This window comes from Juglans regia, chromosome 3 (assembly GCF_001411555.2).
Source record: "Juglans regia cultivar Chandler chromosome 3, Walnut 2.0, whole genome shotgun sequence".
NCBI lineage: Eukaryota > Viridiplantae > Streptophyta > Magnoliopsida > Fagales > Juglandaceae > Juglans > Juglans regia.
Window position 1 is genome coordinate 1,583,548 of NC_049903.1, and position 13,238 is coordinate 1,596,785.

The 13,238-nt window shown below is 37.8% G+C and overlaps 1 protein-coding gene across 3 annotated transcripts; it reads right to left on the reverse strand.

The window, feature by feature from the left end:
* Window positions 1–915: 915 nt before the first annotated feature.
* Window positions 916–11,504, reverse strand: LOC108983229 (serine/arginine-rich splicing factor 4-like). Of its 3 annotated transcripts, none has more exons than XM_018954796.2 (3): window positions 11,400–11,504; window positions 11,087–11,210; window positions 916–3,326 (listed from the first exon to the last, which is right to left on the reverse strand). In XM_018954796.2, exon 3 carries the CDS (start codon window positions 3,324–3,326, stop codon window positions 1,266–1,268), a length of 2,061 nt encoding a protein of 686 aa, XP_018810341.2. In that variant the 5' UTR covers window positions 11,087–11,210; window positions 11,400–11,504; the 3' UTR covers window positions 916–1,265. The 3 variants fall into 3 exon arrangements, with proteins under 3 accessions (XP_018810341.2, XP_018810342.2, XP_035544171.1); XM_018954797.2 differs by having other exon boundaries at window positions 11,087–11,234; window positions 11,400–11,450; XM_035688278.1 differs by lacking the exon at window positions 11,400–11,504 and having other exon boundaries at window positions 11,087–11,257.
* Window positions 11,505–13,238: the final 1,734 nt, after the last annotated feature.

Sequence of the window (13,238 nt, forward strand, 5' to 3'; positions counted from 1 at the left end):
CCAATTTTATCAATAAATATTAATATGTACTAAAAAACACTTTGTATCATCAACTTAATACAAATTTCATATATCAAAATCATCTTAATACAAATTCCACAAAGTTGATTTTAATGGGTAGGAGAGAAAAAAAACATTAAAAATAATGTTTGGAGAGTGAATAGTGCCTCTTCAAACTTAAAGAAGCATTATTCATAGCTATGTAAAAATTTAGAGATACATGAGCCAATATAGATGAATTTAAATACATATTATGCAAATATGAAGATGAAGATAAAGATGAACAAGTCATTGCAAATATGAAGATGAAGATAATTCCTCTATATAAGGCGTCGGACACATTCTTCTAAGCTTGGATGAGTACGTCAGCTTCTAAAATCAGTCAATCAACAAGCATTTCATGCAAGCATATAGAAAGAAACCAACTACTTCATTTGCTGTTGAAAACCCACTAACTACTAACTCCTGAGTTTAAGGTAAGGCCATTAAACGATCTTTGACTCTATCGATGATTTGAACCATACACCGGACAGTAGATGAGTACATCAAACAACAGAGGAACAGGTCAATGCGTTTCTTGCAGTGTACACAAATAACACCCAAGAAATAGATTCCCATCACAACCATCATTCGTAGAACACTTCTCCAATTAAAATATTGGCAATTTGGCATGTCAAACACTTGAGGGCACTACATGCATCCACCAAGGATAAATCACCTTCGGTTAATAGATATATTATGCTTGTTGGCGAAATATGCATGCGACCAGAGCATCACTCCTAAAGGTTGCACATAGAATTCCAGCGTTGGAGGATGCAAGATAGTAGAAATGCATGCTCAGAGAATATATGTGACAAGAGCATCACTCTAAAGGTACTCTCAGAAAACAAAACAAAAAATTCCAAATTTTTTGTCACTCCAAAGCTTTGTATTACTACTCAAAATCTAGCATACAATTAACATTATATGGATCATTTGAAGAAGAACAGTTCATCAAAGTCATATGAGTTCCAACGTGTTGTACATGACACTAGGACTACAATCATGTAGAACACATTCTGCAAATTTACCTGACTTTATGATCATGTTGATAAGGTCCCAAGTCATATGATTGGCCTTGGGAGCTTTGCATGTCATAAAACTTCTATTTGAAGGATCCGCAAGAAATTTTGCATGTGAAACCCAAAATGGTAGAATCAACATGAAGATAGATCTCATGTTCTACAAGTACAAAAATTAACTCAGCATATCAGCAATAAAACCTTTCAAGAGTTGTCTTCACCCATTTCTCCCCATCCACTACTGCTTCTGATATACTTATCCACAATGCAAAACTCTTTATTCTGAGCAACCCGCCTGGCATAGTTCTCAATTGACATAGGGCCCTTTTTCAGCCTCCTGAAGTAAATGATCTCCCAAGGCCATAAGCTAGCAGAACCAAAGTATGCCTCGATGGATAGATGCCTTTCATTTTCTTTGGGGAGTTCCAGGCCATAATGCTTCAGAGCCACGTACATCTCCTCTAATGATATGCTCGTTGAACAGCTAGTCTGGTTAATGGCAATCATTTCTGAATCTGGCTTCTTGATTGGTGGTGGCATTTGCTCCATCTCCAATACCCCAGAATTTTGAAATTCAGTTATCTCTCCCAGTCTCTCGGGAGATAAACTCCGAGCAGTAAGAGTACCTTTATCCAACAGCATCTTGCTTGGATTTGTAAGTTCAAATAATGACCCAGACATAATATGGTTGTCAATCTCATTCCTCTCCATATGATGGTCCTTTTCCAAATCTTCTACTTTAGAGGATGATGGTACAGTTTCATTCCCCACCATCATTGGCTTTTCAATCTTAACATTCTCAGAGTCAGCATTACGGTCTATTAGTTGTCCTTGTTCAGCTAGAATGGCCTTGGATTCAGGAGTAGTAGCATTATGCAGAAAGCCTTTCAGATATAATGGCACCTTATTTAAAGAGGATGGTGACAGAGACAAGGATGTTGGCGAGATTGGGCTTGACCTAGTCTTATAACTTCTGAATGCAGTATACTGTGATTTAGAAGTTGACCTTGAATTAGAAGACGAGGAATCGGCTCTGGAAGATGCAGATCTCGATCTATTTGAATTTGGTGGAGACTTTGACGATTGGGAAGTCGTATGTGATCTAGATGTGCTATACTTGAAATGGTGAGAAGACGAAATTGGCCTCCGAGCTTTCTTGGCAACACTTTGTCTAAGACTTCCGTTTTCCCTCCTCCTTCTCTTCTTACCTCCATAGTCCTCTTCGTGCTCCCTATCAGCTTCCTTTGTTATGGGGGAGCTTCCACCTTTTATCAACCTCCGATGGTTTCGTGAACCAGTTGCTATCCTATTATCCTTCTGTCTCCTTACTGACATATCATCCCTACTCAACTGCAGTTTTCCCCATGATCTGGATCCACATCTATCCAGCTCTCCTTTGCCTCTACCACTTCTATTGGCATCATCATCCTCCCTAAGATCGAACTTGGTTGGCTTTCTCCACGAAGAATGTTCTTTGGGACAATTACGCACTTTGTGACCAGAACCCCCACAAATGTAGCGAGCTTTCCGAGGTTTAGAATCATTGGGGGAGTTTAAAGCTGCAGCATCAATCTGTTCTTTGCCTAATTTCTCTTGAGAACTTCTTGTTGCAGGAGAACCGCCTGTATATCCTATCCTTTGGTTCTCACTTCCACCTTTGCCGTCATAACCCTGGTAAGGTTCATATCGGTCAAATCCTATTCCATTTTCTACCCCATTATCGTTTGAGGGGTCAAAAGCTTTCCCACCCCATCTATCATTGTCCGCAAGGTTGGCTATGACATTTCCACCTTCATCATGCAAAGTTTGAAATTTTTCCTCGGTATTATGTTTTATGTTGTCTTCATTGTAGGCTGTCTCATTATCAAGCATGTCAGCAGAATGGAGCCTTCCTCCATCACTTTCTGGGTGTTTAAAACCCATTTTGTAATCTCTCCAACTATTTGAACCCATTTTTCTACTGGCATAATCTCCTCCTCTTCCAGCATTCATTCCATGTTGTGACTCATATGATCGAGCACCTCTTTCATATTTTCGAAAAGGTCGAGGCTGTTTATTAGACCATGTAAGAGTCAAAGGCTCACCACAGATCTTCCTACCCTGCAGAGCCTTCAAAGCTTTCTCTGCATCTGGACGGACGTCAAATACTACAAACCCATATCCATCTTTCTTAAGCTGCACATTACAACTCCCGAACCTCCGGAAAATGTGTTCGAGTTCACCTCTCTGAGTTCGAGCTGATAGATTACCGATATACAACGACATCTGGCAAAATAATAATAGCGCAAAAAGTTACTTTTGGACAGGAAGGAAAATCAATCATGCACCTCCATTGATATATTTAAAAGAAAAAGACTGAACATGATCATGGCACAGGAAACTTGATGGTTAATTGCTAACAGACTACACTTTCTCCAAATGGAGAAGGTGGACCTTCTTCTATTCTTAGACACCAGTTTCAAGTACATAAAAAGTTAGACATTCACCAATAAAAAAATATAAAATGTGGGATACCCTAGACCAAACACTGGTACAGCTTATTAGTTGATTTTATTTTCTCCCAAGAAACATGAACCCATTACCTCAGATAAAACTTAGTTTGCTAGGAACCCAAAAGCAAATTACTTTGGCACTTATTTGTATGTGTGAGTAAACCAACAATATTCTATGGTATTGGCGTAAGTGGCCCAGCCCCGCCAAGAGCAATGAATCTTCTAAGTTGGAACTGTCGAAGGCTTGGCAACCCTCGCACAGTTCGTAGCCTTTGTCATATGACAAAGGTATATAAGCCAAATATGGTGTTTTTAATGGAAACTAAAATGTTGGGCAGTAGTATACAGTCATTGTAACTGAAGTTGGGCTATAATAATGTATTAACTGTTGATGGTGTTGGTAACTCTGGGTGATTAGCTTTGTTCTGGGATGATATATTGGAGGTGGATTTGATTAATTACTCTCACAGACATATTCATGTTCGTAATGGAGATGGTGCAAGAATCCGTTTTTGGTTTGATGAATGGTGTGGTGAGAGAGCTCTTAATACTGTTTTTCCGGTTGTCTTCAGCATGGTTGGAAATCAGCAGGCTGCTGTTTCAGAGGTATCTTTTCGTGCTAATGGGACTGTGCATTGGAATGTTAATTTCACTAAAAATGCTCAGGATTGGGAACTTTGATGAGATTGCAGCTTTTTTCAGCTTTTTGTATTCTGTGAAGATAGGAGGAAATGGAAGAGATCGAATGTTGTGGAAACATATGGGGAGTAATAAATTTTCTGTTAAATCTTTTTACAAGGCGTTAACAGTCCAACAGCATATCTCTTTTCAGTGGAAGAGAATTTGGAGGGTTTTTGTGTTGTCTAAAGTTGTCTGTTTTACATGGACAACTACACTTCGGAAGATTTTGACGGTTGATAATCTAAGGAAACGTGGTATGATTGTTATGGAGTGGTGCTTCATGTGTAAGAAGAATAGGGAATCGATTGATCATTTACTATTACATTGTGAGGTGGCTAGGGAGTTATGGGTTGGCATTCTTAGTAGAGCTGGGCTGAGTTGGGTTATGCCTAAGATTGTGGTGGATCTACTAGCATGTTGGAATAGGCATCATAATAGCTCTCAACTGGAAGCGGCGTGGAGGATGACTCCTTTGTGCTTGATGTGGTGTTTATGGACGGAAAGGAATGACAGGTACTTTATCAACAAGGATCGAGCAGTGGAGGAAATCTGGAATTTCTGTGTCATCTCTTTTTCAGTGGTTTTCTGCTATTGTACTCAAGGGAGGGAATCTTCATAAGTTTTTATTTTCTTTTCAGCTTCCTAGAATGTAATTAGGTGTCTCATTTTGTATACTTCCTGTGTACTTGGGCTATGCCTAGTTTCATTTGATCAATAAAGATTCTTACTTATAAAAAAAAAAAGTAATGCAGTGCAGAAATAGACAACGTTGGTGTTTCACTGGATTCAATGGTCATCCTGTGGTTCATGACAGAAAGGAGGGATGGGATTTACTGAGATTTCTAAGTAAAGATATCTCTTCCCCTTAGATTGTCATGGGTGATTTTAATGAAATTGTGTCTTTTTCTGAGAAAAAAGGGGGAGCCAGAAGACCAATGAAGCAGATGATGGATTTCCAACAGTGTATAATGGATAGTGGTTTGTGTGATATGGGTTATCGAGGACCTAAATTTACTTAGTGTAATAATAGAATGGATGATAATTTTACTTTAGAAAGGTTGTACAGAAGCCTGGCAAATAAGGAATGGTTTAATTTATTTGGTAGTACTCCTGCACAGACTTTGCTCACTTCTTGTTCAGATCATTCTCCTATTTTTTGTTCCTTTCCAGATCAAGATAAGGTTCTTCCTTTTCAAAGGAAAATATGGAGATATGAGGCAAGTTGGAACTTGGATTCTAATTGTAACGAGGTTATCAGACATAGTTGGGATACTGTTGTGCCATCGCTGTCAAACCCATTGAACCAGAACCCACTGAACCCACTCGATCCTGCTGTGCAGTCGTACCCAAGGTACCCACTCGATCTTGTTGTGCTATCGAACCCCTCTGTACCGTCATTGTCGTCGTTGGACCATCGGAAGTCTGAACGTGTAGTCCCCACACACTATAGAGACAAGACGAGAGAGACGAGATCTGCCAGGCGCCGTTGAACTTGTGGCCACCACAAACAAAACCGATGGGCTCCGGCGACCCTTCGAAGGACACCCTAGCGACAGCCCTCCCTCCAGCGATCGCGATCCTCACAGAAAGCCTTCCTTTGGGCTTCATTGACGCAGATCTGGTCCGTCGCAAACAAGGCTGAGCTTCGGCGACACACTCCGGCTTCAAATCTGAGAATTTTCTGTGGAGAGGATTTCATTTTCGCAGATCCTTCTTCTTTAGCCATATTCCTCTCAGTTTCCTCAGAGATGCACAGAAGGCTTGTACATGTAAATGTTGCATGTTGTTCTGGTATTTTCTAGAGCTGTTTTGATGGAGGGTGATCAGCTTTCTATTCCAGTATAGAAAGCAGATGAATGATCCTATGATTTGGGATTAGAGGATGACAACGTACGACGCGGATTCGTCTCATGAATGGTGAGAGGTGGTTGAAGGTGGAATAAAAAACTTTCGTTTTTACAAAAGAGAGAGGAAATAGTTTTCGCATCTCTGATCGTAGTAAAAGAATGGCTAAGTTCATGTGTCTATGTAGGACAACAACTTTATGGGAGGCCAAGGGGATAAAGGATTGTTTAGAACTCATCTGTCATGGGGGATTTTTCAGGGAGCTAAGAATGGGTAATGGAGTAATTATCATTCAACATTATATTAACGCAAGGGACAATTTTTTGCAACTCTCAAATTTTCGGAATGGAAGGAGGAAAGGTTTATTGGTGATCTCGGAAGGCGCAAATGGAATCGGATGGAAAGGTTTTCTTCATTCCATTCGAAGCATCACTGAGTCCAAAGCCACTGCTCTGAAGCATGCAAACAAAGGGGAGTTTGTTGATGGAAAGACAGTGGGAAGGCCTCCCTCGGTCAAAGGTGCCTCATACATCTCGGTGTTTAGGTCACCGACGGGTAGTCCGGTAGAGAATAGCTCCGCGGCGAAAGGAAAGGGTAAGGGTAAGGCACTTGGAGGAGACAAAGGCTGTCAGGTGATATTTGGAGAAGTGGAATGGCTGCCTCTGTTGGGTGTTTGAGAGGGGGAGAAGTGGAGGGGGTCTTGTGGGCTGTAAGAGCTCAATTGACAGGAGTTATAGAGTATGTGAGAGATCTTATGATTAAAGTGGATAAGGGGTTGGACTTGGTCACGGGTTTGAGTGGTGGGTCGAAAACGGACCCTTGGGGTGAGGGGTAGATCTTACGGGTTTGAAGGCCTCAAGTGCGCCGTCTAACTACCCTCAGTCAACAATTGCAAATGGAGTTGATACCTTTTGTCAGGGTTCACTTTTAGTTGAAGATGGGGGTCCTTCTAGGATTTTGAATACTTTGGAAAAAGCAGACGAGCTTTTAGAAGATGAAAATGGGGGTAACAAAAGGTAGTGTTTCTCATACTTGTTCTATGCCTCCTGAGGGAGCAATAGGGTCTGACGAAGTGGCACAGAAAGGATCGTCGGGGGGTGGGGCACCTACAAGCAATGTCCTCGTCGATGGAACGACGACACCTATGCCGGAGGTGAAGGAACATTTAATGGTGACATCAACATTGGACAGCAACAATATAGCTGTTAAGGAGGTTTGGGATTTGAATGCATGATATGAGGGTAACAGAAGGTAGTGCTTCCCCTACTTGTTCTATGCCTCCTGAGGGAGCAATAGGATCTGACAAAGTGGCACAGAAATGATCGTTTGGGGGTGGGGCACCTACAAGCAATGTCCTCGTCGATGGAACGACGACACCTATGTCGGAGGTGAAGGAACCTTTAGTGGTGACATCAACATTGGACGCAACAATATAGTTGTTGAGGAGGTTCGGGATTTGAATGCAGGATATGGCGGGGAGGAAATTATGGGTTTGTCGTTGGTGTCTTGTAGGAGGAATGTCTAGGGTCGGGAGTGCAATTGGGAACTATGTATGGGGATAATGTTGTTCCCCTAATTTCTCTCTCTCCGATAAACAATATAGCGAGTTTACCATCGGATTGGGTTCTGCATAAGGTTAACGAGATTCAGCATATAGTGAGGCTTTCATATGGAGGATGTGAAGACCAATTTAGAGTACTACTCACTGCGATTGAGGCGGGCCACTCGCTTGAAACTAAATCAAGTTTTAAGAAAAGCATGGAATTAAAGCGTCTTTCTTAGGCAATCAATTACGACGCTAAGGGAGATAGCTCAAGTAGAGGGAAGACTAAAAGGAGGGCTTTATGAAGACGTCCTCGTAGAGGGAGTTTCGGGAGGAGTATTAGTCTTAAGGGAAACAAGGGGTTGGGGATGGGGAGGTGTGTTCTATTCCAATTCGGGCTTGGAGTATTTCGGATAGATTTCTAATTTTCACGGGCTTTTTGGGTCATTGGAGTTCTCTAGTATAGGCTAGGTGTTTTCTTATATATGTCCAGTGTACTTGGTTACTCCTACTGATATATATAATATTTTTATAATATTTTTACTTATAAAAAAAAAGATAAGGTGATAGACTTACAAAATTTACTAAATCACTGTCGTGTAGCTTTGAAAGGATGAAGCAAAGATAAAAGGACTAATGAAAGAAAAGAGTTACAGCAGATAGAAGAAAGGATGGAGGCCATTCAGAATGTTGGGTCAAAGGAAGCTTGGGATGAATTGAGGGGGCTGCAATCAGAGAGGAATTTATTATTGGAGAAGGATGATACTCAATGGAAGCAGAGGGCCAAGGTTCACTGGCTCAGATTTGGGGATAGAAATACAAAGTATTATCATTCATGTGTAAACCACAGTTCAGAAAATCCAAGACATGAATGATAATCAGTCCACTATCTTCTATTAATCAGACTTTTATTACCCTTATTCCTAAGATTGAAAAACCAACCAAATTAACTGATTTTCGCCCTATCAGTTTATGTAATGTTGTCCACAAGATAATATCAAAAGTTTTAGCCAATAGACTCAAATTTATACTACCTCAGATTATTTCTACCCATCAAAATGCTTTCATACTTGCTCGTTTGATTACTAATAATGTACTGGCAGCCTATGAAACAATCCACACTATGAATTCTGCTTTGAAAGGTAGAGAGGGGTTTATGGCAATGAAACTTTACATGAGTAAGGCCTACGATAGAGTCGAATGAGGCTTTCTACAGCTGGTTATGGAGAAATTGGGATTTGGGCAGCGATGGATAAGTCTGATTATGGAATGTGTTTCATCAGTTTCTTACTCAGTGTGCACAACAACAACAATTCCAACCTTCAAGTGATCTTAGGCAAGGGGATCCTTTATCTCCATATTTGTTTATTTTATGTGCCAAGGTGTTTAGTGGGCTTATTTCTCATGCTCATTTGAATGGTTCTCTTACTGGTGTGCCAATTGCAAGAGGTTTGGTTCGTGTCTCACATCTTTTCTTTGCTGATGACTGCTTACTATTTATCAAAGCATCCTCAGTAGAATGGAGTCGATTACAAGACATTATGCTGTGCTATGAAAGAATCTCTGGCCAAAAGTTGAATAGAGAGAAGACATTTTCATTTTTTAGCAGAAACACTGCAGTTGAAATGAGGCACATTATCAAAGAGATCTCAGGGCTTAAATCTACTGGCTGTTTTGAAAAGTATCTTGGACTACCTTCATTGGTTGGCAGGCATAAGAATAGTGCTTTCAAAGGGATTGCTGATAGAATTTGGGGTAAGCTTAATAGCTGGAAATCCAAATTTCTGTCCCAGACTGGAAAGGAAATATTGCTAAAGGCAGTCATCCAAGCCCTCCCAACTTATTGCATGGGCCTATTTCGACTACCTAAGACTTTGTGCCATCAGATTACTAATATGATGCAGAAATTTTTTGGGGTCATCAGGATAGTTCTCATAAGATCCACTGGTTAAGTTGGAATAAGATGTGTATCTCAAAGAAATCTGGTGGTTTGGGGTTTAGGGATTTGGAGGCTTTTAACACAGCTATGTTAGCAAAGCAATTATGGAGGATTCTGCAACAACCTTCTACTTTAGCTACTGAGATTCTTAAAGCTAAGTACTTTCCCACTTCATCCATTAGTGAGGCTGGGTTGCCTAAAAATGCTTCATATGCATGGAAAAGTATATTTTCCACTAGGGATTTATTGAATGCTGGTTTGTGCTGGAGAGTTGGAAATGGTGACAGTATTCAAATATGGAAGGATAAATGGCTGCCAACACCTTCTGCTTATAAGGTCATATCTCCAATATCTATTTTAGGTGCAGAAGATCTGGTTTCAAAACTGATTCTTCTTGGTACTAATGAATGGAATAAGTCTTTAGTGCAAGCTATTTTTACTGCAGAAGAAGCTGATATGATTCTTAACATGTGCTAGCCCTCTGTCAAGGGATGATAGACTGATCTGGAGGTGTACTAATGATGGTAGATATACAGTTCGAAGTGCATATTATCTGCAACTTGAATTAAACTCAAGTTCAGTGTGCTCTACCTCTTCTCAAACTAATGGTTTGAAAAGGGGGTTGTTCTTGCCTCGAAGCAGATTAGTAAGTATGGGAATCCAACACCTCAAGTTGCAGAAACTTTTGGAGCTTACTCTACTGTAGTTTTTTGCATGGAGTTGGGATTGGACAAGATAATATTTGAGGGTGATGCTAAAAATGTGGTGAAATTCATTAAAGAAGGTTCTGGTTTACACTCCTCCTGTGGTCATCTGTTTCAAGATATTTCTTGCTTTGGTGCCTGCTTTCTCAGCTTGGGATTTCAGTAATGTACCAAGGGATGTCAACCAAGAGGCTCATTTTCTAGCTAAAGAGGCTATTCATCTGTCTAATGATATTGTTAATCTGGTTCATGCTCCAGATAGTATCAAACATATTGTAATGTCCTTTGCTCATTTATAAAAGTATAACATGTCTTTTTGTTTTTATAAGTATAAAAGTATAATATGTCTTATTATAAAAATAAAAATAAAAACATAAATAAAACTTGATTCCCAATCAAAATCAAATCAAAGTAATTAAGTTCTTGGGCAGAGAGTGGTAAAGAAAAATAAACGAAAACAATGGAACGTATATACTAGCATATACTACCAGCACATCCTAGTTCTAGCTGTGACTAAGCGACAAACACTGAACAAAAGTATTAAAATACATTGTCTATATTTATCTTCTCTTCGGGTTTTAACTTGAAGCAACCAAACGATATCATAATGTACCATACATAGGAATTCCATTGAACATCTGTTGTGCATAAAGTGATAATCACAATAATCACCTTCTTAACAAAAACCGCATACGGGTTTAACTTCGATTGTTCCAATAAAAAACCCTTATGCAAAATAAAACTTATGAATTTACATTAGGGTTCTTAATAAATGCAATAATACCGACCAACGAAAAAAATTAAAAGAATTGCAATAGTACCGGGTTTTGGGTGTTTGAGTTCTCAATCTGGTGCGTTCCTTTTCTTCCTATCTGTAAACCCGCCGGTCCGCTTTGTTGACTCGAACCGCATCAACGAAATCCTGGAAGCCCCGGCACGTCGCACCTGAAGAGTAGTGCATAGAGGATTCTGTGATTTCCAGGCCACGGAAATTAAAAGAAAAAAAAAATCTTCAACAAATAGGCAAGGAATCATTTTTTTTTTCCCTCAAAAAATAAAAAATTTAAAGATTACTGAACATTATTATCGAGCCAGTCAAAATTTCAAATAACTAATAATACTTTAATTTCTAACCTTACTCCGATAGAAAAGCAATGTCTCATATGGAAGATTTCACAGAAAGTCAATCTTGCTTTGCCATTTGCTAGTGACATCATGTCAACTTTAGCTAACATTCGCGACGAGCATTTTCACTGTACGAATAATAAGGAGTGGCTTGAAAGTTGGTAAAAGTTGAATTATTTATTATATTTTGTATGAGAATTTAAAAAATTTATTTTAAAATTTAAAAAGGTTAAATTGTTTATTATATGTTGTATAGAAATTTTAAAAAATTATAACGATGAGATGATATGAGTTGAGATAAGTTTTGAATGTAATTGATAATATATTCTTTAATCATCTAATGTCATATTATAAAATGATGAATATTAAGATGATAAATAGAATTATTCATTAAAAAATTGACAAATATTTGATCAGCCCTAGACACTTTTTTATAAAAAATTGTTTATAGAGCCCTAAACACTTTCTCATTAGAATACGAAAGAAATGAACATTTTGAACCTTTGCCCACTTAAAATAACTAGATGGTACAAGGGATCATGACACTGAGCATATAACAATTCATAACATTTTGGCTGAATTTATCAATTTTAATTTTCGTTAGACTTTTCTTTTAAAATTCTGATTATTTTTTTAAAATAAGTTGGATATATTTTTATCAATTTGAAATGTTGAGATATAGGAAAATGAATAAACACAATATTGAAATAATTATAAAAAGATTGTCTCTATCTATACACGTTGAGAAATACATGAGATTCGAGAATGCGAAGATATTATGGATCACATCAGGAATTTTGGATAAGGCTATAAAACTTTTTTTATATGACTTTTTATATATATATATATATATTTATATATATATATAGTGTTGGAATGAATTTTGTTGAAAACGAAATCGTGAAATTTTGTCTAGAAAATGGAGGTTCCTTATTGAGAAGTTGAAAGAGGCATATTATATGTAACTTTCTAAAAAGTACCCTTTCAAAAGTCCTTTTTTATTGATTCTTCCAGGCATTATTCAGGAACTATTTACATTTCTTTTTTTCTTTTTTTCTTTTTTATTGAAATTTGGAGATAGCTTTTCCAGGTTTCTAACAACTTACTTTTTCTCAATCGAAGGTAGAATCTCGTTGAAAATATATAGCATTTAACTTTTTAAACTATAGTTATATATTCCTTTTTTTTAATTACCGTTTGGTAGATAATAATATAATCTAACCCACAATTTTTTGAAAATAATTTTCTGCAAGTGCATCCGATGAATTCTATAAATTATTTGCACTTGATATGATTCAAGGACGGTGCTACTCCTACAGCGAGAGTCTATCGAAACCAACCACTAGATAGGCAAAAACTCTTTTGTTTTTTTTTTTTTTAAACATTTTTTTAAATTTATTAAATATTTTTTAAAAAATTAAAAATAAAAATTCGTTTTAAAATAATTAATTAACAATTAAGTAAAAAAATAAAAAATAAAAATGTATTTGGTGGCCACCATTTCAGTGGGAGAAGCATTTCCCAAGAGTCAAAGTCAAGATCCTCATCACTTGATCCAACTCTTAGGAGTTTGTGTGTGTGTGTATATATATATATATATATATATATATATATATGTGTGTATGTATAGCTAATTCTTTTAATCAAACTTATAATGTAGACATGTGAACCGTACCTATCTTGTGTATCGTTAACACCTTCGCCCGCTTATCATCCTATTGCAAAACTTATGTTATGCATTTGAACGAGAACTTCCCTATCTTTCTTCTTTTGCTACAAACTGTTTTACTATTAATGCAATTATCATAAATAAAAAAATATAAAATCTTAGAGTTTTGAAATTTTAAC

Bases quoted from the DNA above. Each gene is read 5' to 3' on its own strand.
- LOC108983229 (XM_018954796.2), bottom strand. From the start codon at position 3,326: ATGTCGTTGTATATCGGTAATCTATCAGCTCGAACTCAGAGAGGTGAA.